This window comes from Ochotona curzoniae, unplaced genomic scaffold (assembly GCF_017591425.1).
Source record: "Ochotona curzoniae isolate NIBS_2020 unplaced genomic scaffold, NIBS_Ocur_1.0 scaffold_4701, whole genome shotgun sequence".
Taxonomy (NCBI): Eukaryota; Metazoa; Chordata; class Mammalia; order Lagomorpha; family Ochotonidae; genus Ochotona; species Ochotona curzoniae.
This window is the reverse complement of record NW_024467122.1, coordinates 74,991,934-75,008,742: the sequence shown is the minus strand read 5'-3', so window position 1 is coordinate 75,008,742 and position 16,809 is coordinate 74,991,934. Positions and strand designations below refer to the sequence as shown.

The window sequence follows — 16,809 nt, the reverse complement described above, 5'->3', positions numbered from 1 at the left end:
CATGTCCGCTGTAAGGCCCACATTTTATTTTATTTGGAAGGTATCTGTGACAGAATCAATTTATCCATTGCTCTCATCTCCTTCCCCCATACCAGTCACCTCTCCCTTTTCTAAATAAAATGCTGCATTGTTTCCTGTGACTGAAAAATCAAAGCCACCTGCAGTAAAGGTTGCAAGAAAAAAAAAAAAAGGGTAGCACTGAAAATAAACATAAATCTGACAGATGCCCAGGTAAAGTTACAAATCCTCATGTAAAATTCTTGGAAATATTACATGAGCTCATCAAGAAGTCTTAATCAAGGTTATACAAAGCCAGGCACTAGTTAAGTGAGTGAGGGCATTCTGAAATTATTATCATGGCAACATGGGATGCAACTTACAGCCTGAACTGCACATCACTTTTTTAAAGATTTTTTTTTTATTGGAAAGTCAGATATACAGAGAGGAGGAGAGACAGAAAAGATCTTCCGTCCATCGACTCACTCCCCAAGCAGCTGCAATAGTAGGAGCTGAGCTGTTCCGAAGCCAGGAGCCTCTTCGGGTTTCTGCTGAGGGTGCAAGGTCCCAAGACTTTGGGCTGTCCTCCACTGCTTTCCCAGGCCACAAGCAGGGAAGTGGATGGGAAGCAGGGCTGCCGGGATTAGAACTGGTACCCATATGGGATCCTGGTACTTTCAAGATGAGGACTTTAACCCCTAGGCTACCGTGTCAAGCCCTGTATATCACTTCTGTTTGTATCAAAGTAACTGGGCAAGTTCAAGGAAGGCAGGTGGAGTGGGGAGGCAGGAGAGGGGCCTAAGGTTACAAAGGGTAGGGCAGCTATTTCCTGAGACCGGCTGGATGTACCAGCTGGCCATGGTCAAAGCTGGAGTTCCACGGAGTCGGGGAGACGAAAGCACTGTCCTCAGGCCTCAGGTGTTGGCTGGAACAAACAGCAGACTGTTTTTGGCAGCCTTGTGTGTTCCCAGGCAAGTCAGGCGGAAGCCGTCCTAGGGATGCGGGCTGGCTTTGCAACATCAGGAATAACATTAGCACCTGTTCACAGATCTCAGTTAAGACCTAGTCCAAGAATAGGGTTTAAGGGAGTCTGGTTAGAATGTGGTCAATAGGGACCCGGCGCAGTGGCGCAGTGGCGCAGTGGTTAAAGTCCTCGCCTTGCACGCCCGGGATCCCATATGGGTGCCGGTTCTAATCCCGGCATCCCTGCTTCCCATCCAGTTCCCTGCCTGTGGCCCGGGAAAGCAGTCGAGGATGGCCCAAAGCTTTGGGACCCTGCACCCTCGTGGGAGACCCAGAAGAGGCTCCTGGCTCCTGGCTCCTGGCTTCGGATAGGCATAGCATAGGCCGTTGTGGCTGCTTGGGGAGTGAATCATCAGGCAGAAGATCTTCCTTTCAGTCTCTCCTCCTCTCTGTATATCTGACTTTCCAATAAATAAATAAAGAAAGAAAAGAAAAGAAAAGAAAAGAAAAGCAATGGCCCCGGCGCCATGGCCTAGTGGCTAAAGTCCTACCTTGAATAAGCTGGGTTCCCATATGGGCACCGGTTCTAATCCCAGCAGCTCCACTTCCCATCCAGCTCTCTGCTTGTGGCCTGGGAAAGCAGTCGAGGACGACCCAAAGCTTTGGGACCTGCACCCATGTGGGAGACCTTGAAAAAGTTCCTGGCTCCCAGCTTTAGATCGGCATAGCACTGTCCGTTGCACTCACTTGGGGAGTGAATCATTGGATGGAAGATCTTCCTCTCTGTCTCCTCTTCTCTGCATATCTGATTTTGTAATGAAAATAAATCTTAAAAAAAAAAAAAAAAGAAAGAAAAGCATCAGCATGTGTTCCCAAGGTTAGGAGGCAGGTCCTGTGCACAGCATCCTGGTTGTGATAGCACTCTGGGACCACGCAGGCAGAGGGGATCTTCCAAAGCTCTGTAGCCTGGAAGGGCTGTAGCGCATCAGGTTAAGCCACCACATGTGATTCCCATTCGGGATGAGGACCAGTTTTAGTCCCAATTACTCCGATTCTGAGCTGGCTCCCTGCTAATGTGCCTGGGAAAACAACAGATGACCCAAATACTTGGGCCCCTCCACTCAGGTAGCAGATCCAGGTGAAGGTCCAGGCTCCAGGCTTTGACCATTGAAGTATGTGATGAAGCAACCTGTGAGTCAGCTCTCCTGATCTCGCCCTCACTCCGTCTCTCTGCCTTACAAATCAGTCTTCACACTATAGCATCAGGACACTTTTGGCCTAGTGGCTAAGAAGCCCACACCCCAGTGTGGAGGATGGAGTTCCTGCATCTACCACCAGTCCCTGGCCCAAAGCCTCGCATTTGAGATGAACTCTCTCTTTGCCTTTTACATTTGTCAATCTTATCCTTTCCCTGTCCCTACCCCCAAGCTTGATCCCAACCCTGAGGCTCTGGAGTAGTGTAGGGTTCTGCCTACACTACACAGGGACTTCAAGAAGCTTCCAGGTTTGAGGCCACTGTGCTAGCAGCCTTCACCATCTTCTGCCCATTTAAACCAAGAGCCCCGAAAAAGGCAGGTAGTTGGCAATGACCATGTCTGGTTGAAGAAGAAACAAGCTCAGAGGAGGCAAGCAGAACTATTTATTTGGTTAGTAATTATCTGGATAGAGTCTCCAAAATTCCTAACCTACAGCTCCTCCAAGTTCCCTAATCAGGGCACAATTCAGCTGAGGCAGGAGCCTAGCAGTGAGTAGCTTAACTTCTCTTCACTACCACGAACCATTTCTCAGGTCCACTGAAGATATGGAGGAGAGGTTAGGGGCAGAGGACCCCGAACAAGGTCAGGGCACCCCAGGCAGGTGGCCTGCTCACTGAAAGAGTGAGGCAGATGCCAAGACTGGCCAGGGCGGAGGGGCCTGTGCTGCTCTGATAGCTTTCCCCACCCTGGCTCCTGGTGCAGGTCTGAGCATGCCTCCTGGGGCGCGGCCCAGGAGCTGGGGGGAGGAGGGGCCCTGCTAGGGTCACCCCAGCTTGTCAGGGTCCAGAATTGGAACCCTGTGATATCCACCTTTCACCCACCCCTTTATCCCCACCCCAGCTCAGTCTGGAGTGCTAGGTGCATGGTTGAGGACTGGAGGGGAGGGGTACCACAGCCTTTGGGAGGATCTGAGGGTTGTCCCTGCCTACATTTGGGGGAATTTAGAGCCTCCCAAGCGTAGGCAACAAGCAACCCTGGACCAGTGGAGAGCCACCGTCCACATATAGAAAGGCCTGAGGTTTTTCAGCCTTGAGAACACCCGGAGTAGCAAGGCTGCTGGCTGCTGCAGAACTTCGGGAGACCTGGGAAGACCGGTCTACGGAGCCCCAAACTGCCACCAGCCCCCTCAAAAACGCAACAATGTTGGGCGGTGACCCAACAGAGGGCGGCCACGCCCGCGGGAGAGGCAGGGTGGGGTCCGCGGGTCACAGCCCCGCGCTGCTGCAGGTTTCCCCCGCCCCTGTAGCCTCCGCGCAGCCGGCCCCACGGACCCGCGCAAGAGCAAGGGCAAGGGGGCGGCCTCGCGGCGGCGGGACGCTCCTCGCAGGGCTCTCTTCACGTCCAAGCCGCTTCCCAAGGCTCCCACCATGGCCCGGGGCGGCTCCAGTCACAACTGGAGCGCCGGCGAGTCGGAAGGGCGGCCGGAGGAAGAGAAGGCAGCCGAAGACCCGGGGTGAGCGGGCCGCGTCCCCGTCACCACAGCCACTGTTGCTGCAGCCGCCCGCCCGCTGAGTAACCCCGGGCGCCCGCGGCCGGAACCTCCGCGAAGGTTCTGGGCTTCTGTGGCGTCACCGGTTCCTTGCGGAACCTTCCGCCGGCGCCGAATAAAACCCGCCGCGGAGGAGCCGGCGGCTCGAGTGCGGCGGTGCCGGGCACTGAGGTCGGCCCGGCGCGGGCGGGAGGGCGGCTGAGGGAGCCCCGGGCGGCGACCGTGAGGCGCAGGCGGGCGGCGGGGTGGGCCAGGGCTCCGGCGGGAACCCGGGGACGCGCTGACCGGCCTCGCCCGCCCCGGCCCGCAGAGACAAGATGGTGAAGGAGACCCAGTACTATGACATCCTGGGGGTGAAGCCCAGCGCCTCCCCGGAGGAGATCAAGAAGGCCTATCGCAAGCTGGCGCTCAAGTACCACCCGGACAAGAACCCGGATGAGGGCGAGAAGGTGCGGGCGGCTGCGCCCCCGGGGACTCCTTCGGGGCCGCGGGCGGCGGTGAATGACAGCCGGGGTCACCCGGGCCGCGACCCTGCGGCGGAGGCTGCAGTTTGTCGGGTGGGGTGGGGCCGGCAGGAGTCCCTGCGGATCCCCATCCCTGCTGGGGATCGTTCCTCAGATAAGTGTGCGGGAGGCGGGCGAGGCACCAGGGCTGCCCCTCGGCTCCCAGGAGACGGTTTTGGACATTGCTGTGGGTAGAGCAGCCAGCAAAAGGGGAAAACCAGGCATGGGGGAGCAGAAGTGTCCTTGTCTGGGGACTGGTATCCCCTGTGGATGCGGAAACCGTAAGACTGAGTTTCTAAAGTCCCAGCGTGTACACCTGGGACCACCCCGAGGGTCCCTTGTGAGAGTGATGGGCTGAGTTGGTCCCTAGGCTGCCACCTTCTCACACATTCTCTGTTGAACGGGGATGCTTTAGAGCCACCTGACTAACCTATCCCTGAATATATATTCTTGGTCACATGTAATCCATGACCCTGCAGATGATGGATCATAAGGACCCATTAAAGGCTTACATAGTAGACAGCTAAATTCGTTTTTTTTTTCCTCCCTGGTTTACAGAGTGTACATTTTGTCCCCAAGGAAACTCACGCCCCACTTGAACAGGTGACTTGAAGGTGCCTCTGTGTGCCTTCTTTCACTTGTTATCTTAGGGAACTCTGGAGGTCTGGATAGGCTTTGAGAGGCGGGGCACCTGCCTAGCCCATAGGCCTTTTGGCGGTAACTACTCCCAGCTGGAGATGGCTTAGCCAAGGAAGTGTGGCGAGGTGATGGAGCTTTTTATATTTAGCCCCCTGTGTCGAATGTGGCTGTCACAGGTTTAAAATGCTTTCCTCTAAGCCCAAGTGCCTGCTACCCACTTGTCCTTTCCCAGCTATATTTAGGTGGCTTACTGTAGCTTTTAAAAGTCCTTGGCTTTCTCCCTGGTGCTGGTGATTCAGAGAGATACTCCCTGCCCTCCTCCCCGGCTCCTGTAAGGAGAGCGTGGGGCGTCTCAGGGAGTGAACAGCTGGTTTGCGGGAACATGTGGTCTGGCTTGTGACCCTGGGCTAGGGTCAGATCCTAGGACTGCCGGGAGTTAGCGCCCAGCTATGTGCCCACGCATGGGACTGCTTTTTGGTGTTACTGAAGCCTTTTTTTTTTTTTGCCCCCTGGAATTGAACGTGGGCAAGTTGTTGGGTCTATTTAGAGCTGAAAATTGTTTATGGACAAACATCACATTAGGGGTGCACAAACGGAGCTCTTCCGTGTCCTTTGCAGTGTTTTGTTGTGGGGACAGGGGAAAGACACTGTCTTGTGCCACTCTGCCTGTCTTTAGGAAGGCAAGAAAACGTGGCTTAGTAAGGGAGGCTGCCTCCTTGCACAGTGGATTTTTGTTTAATACCCACATTCCGTGCTGGGATGAGGCCAGGGCCAGGGTGGGACTCCCATACCGGGGGTTGAGCTGCGCAGTATTGGCTAGCCAAGTGACTGGAACTGCAGTGCCACCAGAGGAAGTGAAGACCAGAGGTTGGGATCAGAGGGGAGAGAGCCTGGGGCAGGTACAGACAAGCAGGGCAGCTATGGGAAAGGGGGCTTGGGAGGAAGACCCACAGAGACGCAGATACGTGGGTTGGAAATGAAAGGGGCTGAGGAGACTGGGACCCCGTCTGCTCACTCATTCATACTCGCAGTTGTGTGCTGGGCAGTCTTCTGCTTTTTCATCTGGGCTTGTGTGAGTCGTTATGTGTCCTGTACTCTGTGTGTTCCAAGTGGAACCTTCAGGTGTTTTTTTTTCCCTCCTAAGTTTGTCACTGTATTATTCATGTCTCTTCAAAAATAGATTGCGCCAGTCCTTGTTGTGGGACAGCTGAGAAAGCCGTTGGGGTGCTGGTCTTTGTTTTCTGCCCTGTTGTCCTGGGTTGCTAAGCACTGGGCAGCCCGCATTTGTTGTCAGACGCCATGCTAAGCCTTGAATTGCTGCTGGTCAGGTCTGCATGCAGCTAGTTTTCCGCAAGACACATGGGTGGCCCGTACACTGGTCAGCAAAATGGTCTCTGTTGAGGGGCAGCGATGGGGAGGCGGGAAGGTACGTGTTCTTGGCTATGGCCCTACTGAGATGAGTTGGTCTTTTGGTTGATTTCACTGTAACTTTGAGCCCCCCATAATAGACTGAAGTTCAAAGGTCTCAAAAGATAGCACACAGTGCAGGCAATTTCAGAATCCCACTGCATGCACACTCCCCTACACATGTTCCGTCTGTCCCAGGCTTCTTCTGAGGTGACCACGTGTGGTCATCCTGTACATAGGCATCTATTGTTTTCTCTTGGCTGAGTATTTAATCACAAGCTGAGACACGGTCTCCAAGTCATTTCCCCCAGCTGGAGACAACTTCCAGTGCTGATTGCAGCAACTGTCACCAGCTGGGAGAAGGGGACCTGGCAGGAGATTGAGTTAGGTTTTGGAAGACTGGGGTCCCCACTCCCAGTAAAAGGTGTCCGCCCCACTGTGGGATCTAGCCCCTGATTGAGCCCATCCAAACAGGTCCTTTCCCAGCATTGCCCGCATGACTGGGCATTTGATGAACACACCTAATGGACCCTTAGATGAAATGTTGTCAGCATAGGCCCTCACCTACAGCATAGGCCCAAGAACTTTCCAGGGACCTCCTGGTCTCGTTGCTTATAGATCTTGGAGTCCAGAGACTGCCTGAACCCCAAATTTGATGTTGGGGAAAGGGAGCTTTGTGACTGAGACCCATTTGGCCCAAGTGCCATGAGAGTGAAGAGATCCACAAAGATGGGAGCCAATTTGTGCAGGACGCTTTCTCATTGTTGAGGTGTTTCCTCTTTGCTAGTTCTGCTTATCAAATGCTTATTGGATCCCAGGCAGGGGCTGTGAGTCCGGCATGATTGGTGTCTATGTCAGTGTCCATGTTTTGTCTTAGTGCCCCCCTCCACCAGTGTGTTCTGTGGCTCTGGCCACTTTGTACACACATCTGGCTGACTGAGCCATAGCCCACTCCTTCATCTCAGATCTCAGAATTGAACTAGTCATTTAGTAAATAGATACCATGGCCTGCCACAGACTGGACATAGTTCTAGGCTCAGGGCTACAGCAGCAGCAGGGCTGGTGGAGCTTGGTATAACAGGGGTGTCAGGAGATAGTGGATGCTGTGGAGAGTCAGCAGAGGGGTCTGGGAGAGGAGTGACCCAATGAACAGGGTGTAGCAGAGAGCTCACTTAAAAGATGGGGATGCAGGGTGAAGAGCAGATGCAGCAGTCCTGGCCTGGGGTGCTGGCAGCAGGGAGGGAAGAAGGTGTGTTGGCATAGTTTAGTGTGCTGGTTTTATGGTGGAAACTCCTAGACTGCTGAGAAGGGGTGAGTATGGTACCGAGAGCACCTGCAGGTCCTCCACTCAGCTGAAAGACAAATCGCTGTGTTTGCTTTGTCTCTAGAGCAGGTTGTGTACCCCAGCCCTTGATTCTGGATTTCCAGATTAGTGATGCTCTGTGCAGATATTCCAAAGTGTGAAAAAAGTGCCCAGTGTGGAAACACTCATGGTTCCGAGTGTTTCAAGTGGGTGATGCTCAGCCATGGCATTGTTCCTATCCATGGAAGCTTCTGGAAGCAGGCCGGCCATTCATAATAGAACTTCACAGCCCCAAACACATGTGCATGGTTTTCCTGGAAACAGCCGCCTTGTATATCACCTTTGTGTGGTTGTCATATCTGACAAGTTCAACACTGAGAAAGAAAGTCACATTTCTCCCCTTGTCGCAGTGGTGTCCTTAAGCAGCCATTGCAGATCCAGTCCAGGATCATTCCACATGGATGTAGCTTCCTTGTGCTGGTTGTCCCTCAGTTTGGACTTCCTGACTCTTGCCTTGCAGTTGAATGGCAGACATAGAAGAGGGAGCATTACCAGGTTCATAGCAGGGGCTGGACAGGGGGGTTGTGGCTTGTGTTTGGTCTAGTGGCTGGAATTCCCTTTAGGAACCCACATCCCATAGTGGAGCGCCTGGGTTCAGGTCTTGGTTCTGCTCCTGGTTCTGGCTGCCTGCAGGTATACCTCCTGGGAGGCGGCAGTGGAGGGCTCAATTGGGTGAGTCTGGGCCATTCACGAGGAAGGCCTGCATCAGGTTGTCAGCCCCTGGCCTCTGCCTGGCATAGCCCTGTCTGTCGTGGGTATTCGGGAAGTGAACTAGCCAATGAGGGATCTCTGTCTACCTTTCAAATAAGTTAATGCTTCAAATCTATGGAAAGTTGAGTTAAAAGTTTATTTTGGTGCAAATTTTTAAATCCCTGCAGTTTTTTTATAAAAGGATATTTATCTTTCCTCACATACTTTTTAAAATTTTCCCTCAAACATTTGGGCAGGAACACTATACACAGGATATTGTATCTGTCTCAGGCACTTTAGACAGTGAGAGCCCCACAAGGCCATACTGAGAGTGAGACTGGCCTGCCTGTCACTGAGCTGGAAAGGCACAGGACTTTGGGGGGCAGTGCCCAAGGCTGGGTCTGCATGCAGAATGTGGCCCACCTACAGTTAGACACTGAGGGATGCCTACATGATAAGCCCACGCAGCAGAGTAGCAGAGGGATTTGCAAGGCTGCAGAGCCAAGTGCACTCCCCCCTCCCCCCAGCTCTGTTTAGTCTCAAACTTGGGTCCTGGCAACCGTCTCCCTGGGTCCTAAGTGAACTCTGCTGCCTCTTGCCAAATGCAGCTGGAGTGGGGCAGTAGCATCCCTCCAGCTGCTTTCTCGCCCTGGGTCTCTCTGTGCCCCCATCCCAGGGAAGGCGTGGGAACTTGCAGTCAGGCACAGCTTGGCTGGTGGGAGGGGGTGGGTCTGTCATTGTTTGGTGTGGATGTGATGGGCTTGCTGAATGATACAGCTCACATTCCTCTATTTGATCATCTCCCTCGTCACTCTCTTCTCTTGTGAAGTTTAAACTCATATCCCAGGCGTATGAGGTGCTTTCAGACCCAAAGAAGAGGGACATTTATGACCAGGGTGGAGAGCAAGCCATTAAAGAAGGTGGCTCCGGCAGCCCTAGCTTCTCATCACCCATGGACATCTTTGATATGTTCTTCGGCGGTGGCGGACGGATGGCCAGGGAAAGAAGAGGTAAACACACGTACGTTCCGATGCGTGAGCAGGTCCTGTGTGGTGGCCTCTCTGGGCATGGTCATGTCTGAGAGCCTTGTGTGGCATTCAGACACACTCCTAATGTGGTACCAGCCACTGTCCCACAGCCTCCAAACACCACGGAGTGGGGAGCGGGTGGATGAAAGAAAGGTCAGGCTCATCTCTTGATCATGTTCATGTCCCTGAGGTGGGGGCAGCCCCAAAGTGTCCCTCATGGATATCAACAGCACCCAGGGTTGTGGGTCATGCCTCTGCCAAGAATGCTTTTCTGCCCACTTCCTGCCTCCTCCCTGCAGCTTTGGGCTGCCCCTAACTAGGGCTGGGGCATGTGACCTCTTTGTTCCAGTTGGGATTTGGCTTCCTAAATGTCATAGCTCAAATCCCCCCGTTTAATCATCTCGTTCTCCTCTTTCCTCATTTTCATAGCCTTCCCCGGCAGCTTTGTGCAGCTGGTTTGCTCTCCCTGACTACACAGTAGGCTGGATGGCCCCTGGTCCCAGCCAGCAGCCTCCTGCGGTCTCTGCTCTGTCTGGCTTACCCTTTGGGCTGCTGGGGATCCTGAAGCCAGATGGGCATCTGGCTTATTAATAATTCTAGATCAGATCGGAGAGAGCAGCTCTGCCCAGGGCTTCAGGAGGCTGGTGTTGGCCTGTGAGGGGCCTGGGTGTTTTTGCATGATGACTGCATTTGAGCTTGAAGCAGCTGGGGTGCCAGTGCTGTGAACGCACCACATAGCAGGAAACAGGCCTTCCCTGGCCCCTGGGTGTGTGGCCCTTGTCTGTTGTCGACTGTGCGGACATGAGAAAACAGGGAGTGTCCTTCTATGCTGCTTGCTTGCTGATTTGAGCAGAAAACCTTCTCTCCCTTGGAGTTACCTCTCAAAGCTTAGACCCCATAATGGAGGACACCTTGTCTCAGTGGCTGGGAGAGCCATGAGGCTGTAAGGAAGGCTCAGATGCCATTGGCCTGTCAGGTGGGCCAGGCCTGGAGCAGACAAATGTCCACCCTGGGGACAGACACCTGTTATCCTGAGCACAGAAACTGGAGCTTGGCAATGGAAAGCATTTCTACTTGGCCACGAGTGACAAAAGGGCTCTGGGGCAGAGCCTGTAACAACCAAGGAAGAGGTTCTATGCAAGCTCAGGGGTGCTGGCATGTCACCCTTGTCCTCTAGGTGGGACAGGACCCTTCCTTAGGAACTCTTGGGTAGCTGACCCAACCCCTCTGTCCTCAGATTTGCTCCCAGAATATAAACGGGATCATCTTTGTGGCCCCCATAAATAATTGAGTCATTGGCCCATAGTGCAAGAGGGTGTGTGCTCTGGCTGCTGGTGCAGGGCCCAGGAACAGGTGGCTTCCTACCGGGAGGTCATGGGATACCCAGCCCCCCATTGTAGGGCTCTCTGATGGCTCCAGCAACAGGGCCATGCAGGTGGTAATTAATACAGTGGGGTAATTAATACAGTATTTGTTACAGAAATACTAACCGGTTCTTCTTTCCCTTGGGAAGGCAAGAATGTTGTGCACCAGTTGTCTGTAACTCTTGAAGATTTATATAATGGAGTCACGAAGAAGCTGGCCCTTCAGAAAAATGTAATCTGTGAGAAGTGTGAAGGTAAAAAAAATTTTTTTGAGCAGCTCTCAATACACCCAGAAACATGCTTTCATAGAAAAAAATTCTCTTTTCACACATGAGCAACAGGCCAAGCCTACCAAGGCCCCAGGGCCAGAGTTGTCCATCCAGACACATGCTCCACTTGGGCTGAACACACCTAGTTAATATGCTGATGGTTATTGGGCAAATGTAAAACTCAAACAGTCCTTCTGGCTCTGGTACCCCACTTTCCGCTCACTTTTGCTTTCACAAGGCGTGAAGGAAGAAGCATCAGGCCTGTGTCCCAGGCAGTCTGGCTGTGGTGGATTGTGCCACCCTGCAGTTCTCAGGCAAACTTGAGTCAGACCCCAGGGTCCCAGAGAAATGGCTGAGCCCTGGTGCATCCCCGGGAGATAGGGTGTGAGTGGTTTCACCCGTGGGAGCAGAATAAAGCATGTGGGATGAAGCTGATACGTGTGATGGGCACAGCCCAAGCTACCCGTGTTTGAGAGCACAAAACAACCCCTGGATATGAGCTGCCAGGACGGGCTTTTCCAGATGCTTCACAATCGTGTCCAGGGTCGGGTGCTACTTTGTGTTCAGTGCTGTCTGGAAGCCTGGCAGGGAAGCCACAACTTCCATTCCTGTCATCCCATGCAGGCATTGGCGGCAAGAAGGGGTCGGTGGAGAAGTGCCCGCTGTGCAAGGGCCGGGGCATGCAGGTGCACATCCAGCAGATCGGGCCAGGCATGGTGCAGCAGATCCAGACTGTGTGCATCGAGTGCAAAGGCCAGGGCGAGCGCATCAACCCCAAGGATCGCTGCGAGAGCTGCAGTGGCGCCAAGGTGGTCCGCGAGAAGAAGATTATTGAAGTGCATGTGGAGAAAGGTGAGGCCGTGTGGACTCCTTCACCTGCCAGCCTGCTGCAGAGGCCCTCCTGGGCACATCGCTTGGGGCACCGGAAGCTGTATCCCTACACACAGTGTGGAGATGTCAGGGTGTGCCCCCTGTCACAAGGCAGCTTCCTACCCCTGCACCCCAACTTTTCTGTTCTGTCACCTACCAGGGAGGGTTCCCTTGCCATCTTACAGCACAGCCCTAGTTAAGCTCTTCCAGGGCCCTGCAAGTCTTGCTGCCGTCTCCTTAGAATCCGCTGGAGGGCTCTGCCCAAAGGCTGTCATCGACTTTTGGCCACCCTGTGTGAGGACTTGGTCTCTGCCAGCCTGTGTAGCCATTGCAGCCCCACCCCTCCTGTGTGGGCCCTGCCCCTCCACAGGGCCTTTCCTGGTCTCAGCTATCCCCCAGGTCTGCCCTGGGTGATCTGAGCTGGCAAACAGATCCTAGGTGAGATGGCCAAAGTGAGCTATCCACAGCAGTCCCTGAAGGTGGGTGGTGTCATCAGGGCTTGTGTGTGGGGCTGTGCTGTGGACCTTCACGTCCCCCATCCTCATAGCATGGTGGCCTGGGACCCAATATCCTGGGGCAGATGGGGACTCTGACGTCTCTTAGTGGTGGCTATCATGGCTGCCCCATCCTCCCCAGCTCCAGTGAGCTTGGGGGAGGAGGAACTTTCAGAACCGGAGGCCTTGGCATGCCTCGTGAACAGCATGGGCAGTGGGGTTCCCTACAAGGTGCTAACCAGAGGGGCTGATGTTCCGTAGGTATGAAGGATGGGCAAAAGATTCTGTTTCATGGAGAAGGCGACCAGGAGCCTGAGCTGGAGCCTGGCGATGTCATAATTGTGCTTGATCAGAAGGATCATAGTGTCTTTCAGAGGCAAGGCCATGACTTGATCATGAAAATGAAAATTCAGCTCTCTGAAGCTCTCTGTGGCTTCAAGAAGACGATAAAGACACTGGATGATCGGGTCCTGGTCATTACATCCAAGTCAGGTGAGGCTTCGGGGCATGCTGGGTGGTGACCCTGGTTGCTGACATGCAGCACACATTTCTTTTCTCCCAGAACAGCGCAGCCAGGGTTTGGGACAGGGGCCGCAGGGGAGCTGGGGGCGATCTCTAATTCTACCTGGAATCTGCCAGTTAAAAGTTTTAAACATTCAATTTTGTAGCAAACTTAGTTGGCCACAGGTGGGATCTGTCCAGTGGTGTAGTGTGCTCATACATCCCTGTGTGCACCTAGCTTTCCTGTTGTCATTTCCATGGCAGGTGTTTTAAAATGGAATCTTCTCAAGTGAAAGCATTGCCTGGCAGCTCTTCCTTGGAGCCCACGGGCAATGACCCAGGGCTCTTACCCCCAAGAGGGCCGTGCCCTGCAGTCAAGGATTTGAGTGGGGGCTCAAAAGGCAAAGAGGGCAGGCTGGGGACCTTGCTTGCACCTGCTTGAGGGACAGCGCTGAAGGTCAACTGTGACGTGGGGGTGGCCAGCCCCCAGGCATCCAGGCCTTGACCAGCGCACGGCTGAGCTCTTCTCACTGGCCACAGGGACTGGGAGTGGTCATCTGTGGATACAAGTTCAGGGGCAGGTTCAGAAGAGGCCTGCGGCAGTGGTGACTGGTGATAAAGCTCTGCAGGCTGGGTGCTGGCACCCTGAGCCAGCCTGCCTCCCTGGCCAGCCGCCAGGGCCGCCCCCTCTCCTTATTGCCCCGGGCCCTCTCCTGTCATTTTCCTCTTTAGTTCTTCCTTTTCCCTCCTGAGGATAATATGAAATGACACTTCAGATCCAGGCCTTGTACCTTTGAATTGAGGGAGTGGGGGATTGGAAAAATTATTTGGAAACAATGATTTTACAGCACTTGCTGAGTGCAGGCATGTACACTTATGTGCATACATGGACTGAAAGGGTAGGGTAAGGCAGGGTGGAGTGTGCGGTTTACATGAGCATTCGAAACTAACACCCATGGGCTCCACTATCTGGCCTCCCACTGCATCCATTTTCTCCCTTGTTTGAGGATGACTGTTTGAGGCCCAGGGTTCCTGCAGAGCCCAGCCATAGGCCGCCTGCTCATACCAGGTGCTGGGTCAGGTCCCCTTTGTGTTGCAGCAGGGCTGTAGCCTGGTGGCTGGCCCTATCGGTGCAGCACCTTTGGGAAGGCCCATCTTGGACGAGCTGAAATCTTAAGTCCACCTCGCAGATGTCCCTACTGCTTTGGGCAGAAGTGTGGGTGCTGGAGGAGGGAGCAAGAGGGAAGGAAGTGGGTGCCCTGGGGACGGGACAGAAAGGAGGGCAAGATCTCGGGGGACCCTACCACAGTCCCCCTCCTGTGGGTGGTCTTTTGCATTTTCTTGGTTCATGCCCGACCATTCCTTCTGCACCCTGCCCCCCAGCCTTCCACTTGTTTGTACTCCTTCCTTTCTGTGTTCTGCCAGGGCCACCTTCAAGGCTGAGCCCCTGCAGGCACAGGCGTCATCTGTCCCTTTGGTTTTCCCTGCCCCAGGCTTCTCCCTCAGCGGCAGCAGGTGGCATCCCCCAGCCAGGACAAACACAGCCCTGCAGCCCAGGGCCTGCTCCTGTGTGGATCCCAGCTCTCTGGGAGCAGAGCAGCTGTTTCTTTAGGGAGCAGCAGACTTAGACCTGGGAGAAGCCTAGGGAGACTGCAGGTGCCGCTGCCTCCCAGGAAGCTGTCAGCAGCAGGGGTGGGCTCTGAGGAGGGTTCCCTTGCACTGAGATCTGGGTCCCACATGTTAGCATCGTGTCTCACAGACTTAGGTCTTTATGTGTTATTTGGGACGGAAGCTGTGCCCTCACACCCTGACAGGGTGGCAGGTTCCGCCCCTGCTGTCTGACACCCCGCCTTTCTCCGTGGCAGGGGAGGTGGTGAAGCACGGGGACCTGAAGTGTGTGCGCAACGAGGGCATGCCCATCTACAAGGCGTCCATGGAGAAGGGCATGCTCATCATCCAGTTCCTCGTAAGTCTGCCTCCATGCCCTCAGCCCCGCTGCCGTGCGCCTCCATGGGCAGGGACAGCAGCATGCTCTCCCCCACAGGTGGTCTTTCCTGAGAAACAGTGGCTTCCTTTGGAGAAGCTGCCCCAGCTGGAGGCTCTGCTCCCCCCACGGCAGAAGGTCAGGGTCACAGACGACATGGACCAGGTGGAGCTGAAGGAGTTCAATCCCAGCGAGCAGAACTGGCGCCAGCACCGGGAGGCCTATGACGAGGATGACGACGGGCCACGGGCTGGAGTGCAGTGCCAGACGGCGTGATGGCACCAGGGGTGCGGCATAGCCGGCCCATGACGAATGTAACGTTGGCACAATGAAAATGGCCTCGTGTTTGGGGTGTCCTGTGTATGTGTTCAGCATCCTCAACTGCTGAGTGTCCTTTCGGGGTTTCTTTTTTGGTTGTAACTTAAGTTATAGCTTAATTTATATTTAAATGTTTAAAGTGTTAATCACCTGTAGTCTGCATATGGAATCTGTTCATTTACATCTTCAGGGTCTGCTGTTCTGAGAAGCCAGCGACCACACTGGGAAGCACACACGGACAGCAATGGACAGCCCCAGCAAGGCCTGTCTCCGGGTCGGCGGGTTCTCCCTCCCGCCTCGGCAGGGATGCCAAGGGTGTGGGACACTGGGACCCTCCTCCTAGGGGACCCTCTTGAGAACCAAAGCATACGTGGGGCTGGACCTGGCTTCGCTTGTGCCTGGTTCCCACTGCCAGGGCCCTGTACCCAGAATTGCAGGCAACTTAGTCCCTGCTGTCGGGGCCCTGGATGGAACTGGCTGTGTGTGTGACCGTCTAAGCAGCATGGGTACCTGCAGGGTCCTGCAATGAAGACAGTGTGTGGGGTGGCAGCCCATAGAGCCACCTGCCTTGTTCTTCATGGCTTTATGGCTTTGTTGATGCTCCCCCACTCAGGTGCTTCTTGTAAGGAACACAACACCTGCCCCTGTGCCCAGCAACTTGAGCACAGCAGCAGATGCCATGAGAGCTGGTTAGGGTAGGGCCAATGGTGGCACAGGCATGGGACTTTCGGGGTTTGCCACCTCCTCCCCACCTGCCCCAGTTCTCCTTTCCCAAGGATCATTGCTCATGGTACAGGTTCACAAGGTACTGTGCACTGTGGTCATCACTGTCACTCAGAGCTTGTTGGGGGAAAGGGAGTCTGATTCATCCCCGGCAGACAGGTGAGTTTGCATTAGGACCACTTGGCCCGTGGCTCTTAGTGCTCATTTCAAACCCCCTGCTGAGCGGAGGTAGAGGCCATCTGTCAGGTCAGCCTCTTGCCTGGGCTGGACTCAGACCCAGGGAGAGTCCAAAGGGCAACTGACTTGGGGTGGGCAAGGCGAGCTGGCTGCATGAACCACTGCTAGCTGATGGGTGATGTTTGCTCCAAGCGTGGGAAGAGCCCCTTGTGCCCACTTGGCCCCCGGTCAGCACAGACAGAACCAACTCTGCCAAGCCTGGGTGAAGAGGAGCGCTCCAAGGCCCACTGCCCTGGGTGGTGTCTGTGCTAGGACTTCCAGCACGCTGCACTGCAGAACACTGACTGGCAGTGAAGCAAAGCCACCCTTGGTTCCTTCCTGTCCCAGGATGGGACCCTGGAGGGTGAGGCTTGCTACCTTACCCCACCTGTCCATCTGTCAGTCTGAAATTAAAATGGAGCTGGATAAGACAGGCGGCTTTGCCTTTTTTCCCCCTGGCGTTCAGCACCAGCTACCTCACCCAGTCTAAGGGGTAAGGCTTCCAGCTTCGGGGTGCTCACATACAGGGGTGAGATGACTGCAAAGAGCAGGCAGTAACCCCTGAAAGAGTAAGAGCTGTGGCGGGAGGGTTTGGAAGGGAAAAAGGAGCCAGGCCACAGACTTGAGGGACACCTGTGAAAAGCAACCCACTGCAGCGTGCCAGCCTCCCAGCTCCCTGTCCATGAGGGTAACAGTGGCTCCTGGCTGGTCACGGAGAGGAGGGGAGGGCAAGGC

The 16,809-nt window shown here is 54.6% G+C and overlaps 1 protein-coding gene across 2 annotated transcripts; it reads left to right on the top strand.

Annotated features, from left to right (window-relative positions):
• The first annotated feature begins 3,383 nt into the window (after positions 1–3,383).
• On the top strand, positions 3,384–15,278 carry DNAJA4 (DnaJ heat shock protein family (Hsp40) member A4). Of its 2 annotated transcripts, XM_040969528.1 has the most exons (8): positions 3,384–3,669; positions 4,016–4,154; positions 9,137–9,317; positions 10,849–10,953; positions 11,593–11,820; positions 12,594–12,824; positions 14,699–14,799; positions 14,878–15,278. In XM_040969528.1, exons 1-8 carry the CDS (start codon positions 3,584–3,586, stop codon positions 15,091–15,093), a joined length of 1,287 nt encoding a protein of 428 aa, XP_040825462.1. In that variant the 5' UTR covers positions 3,384–3,583; the 3' UTR covers positions 15,094–15,278. The 2 variants fall into 2 exon arrangements, with proteins under 2 accessions (XP_040825462.1, XP_040825463.1); XM_040969529.1 differs by lacking the exons at positions 3,384–3,669; positions 9,137–9,317 and having other exon boundaries at positions 4,068–4,154.
• The last annotated feature ends 1,531 nt before the right edge of the window (positions 15,279–16,809 follow it).

Excerpts from the sequence above, each read along its gene's own strand:
- DNAJA4 (XM_040969528.1), top strand. The coding sequence starts at position 3,584 with ATGGCCCGGGGCGGCTCCAGTCACAACTGGAGCGCCGGCGAGTCGGAA. Across the intron at positions 3,670-4,015 it reads AAGGCAGCCGAAGACCCGGG|AGACAAGATGGTGAAGGAGA; the intron begins GTGAGCGGGCCG and ends CCCGGCCCGCAG. Across the intron at positions 4,155-9,136 it reads ACCCGGATGAGGGCGAGAAG|TTTAAACTCATATCCCAGGC; the intron begins GTGCGGGCGGCT and ends TCTCTTGTGAAG.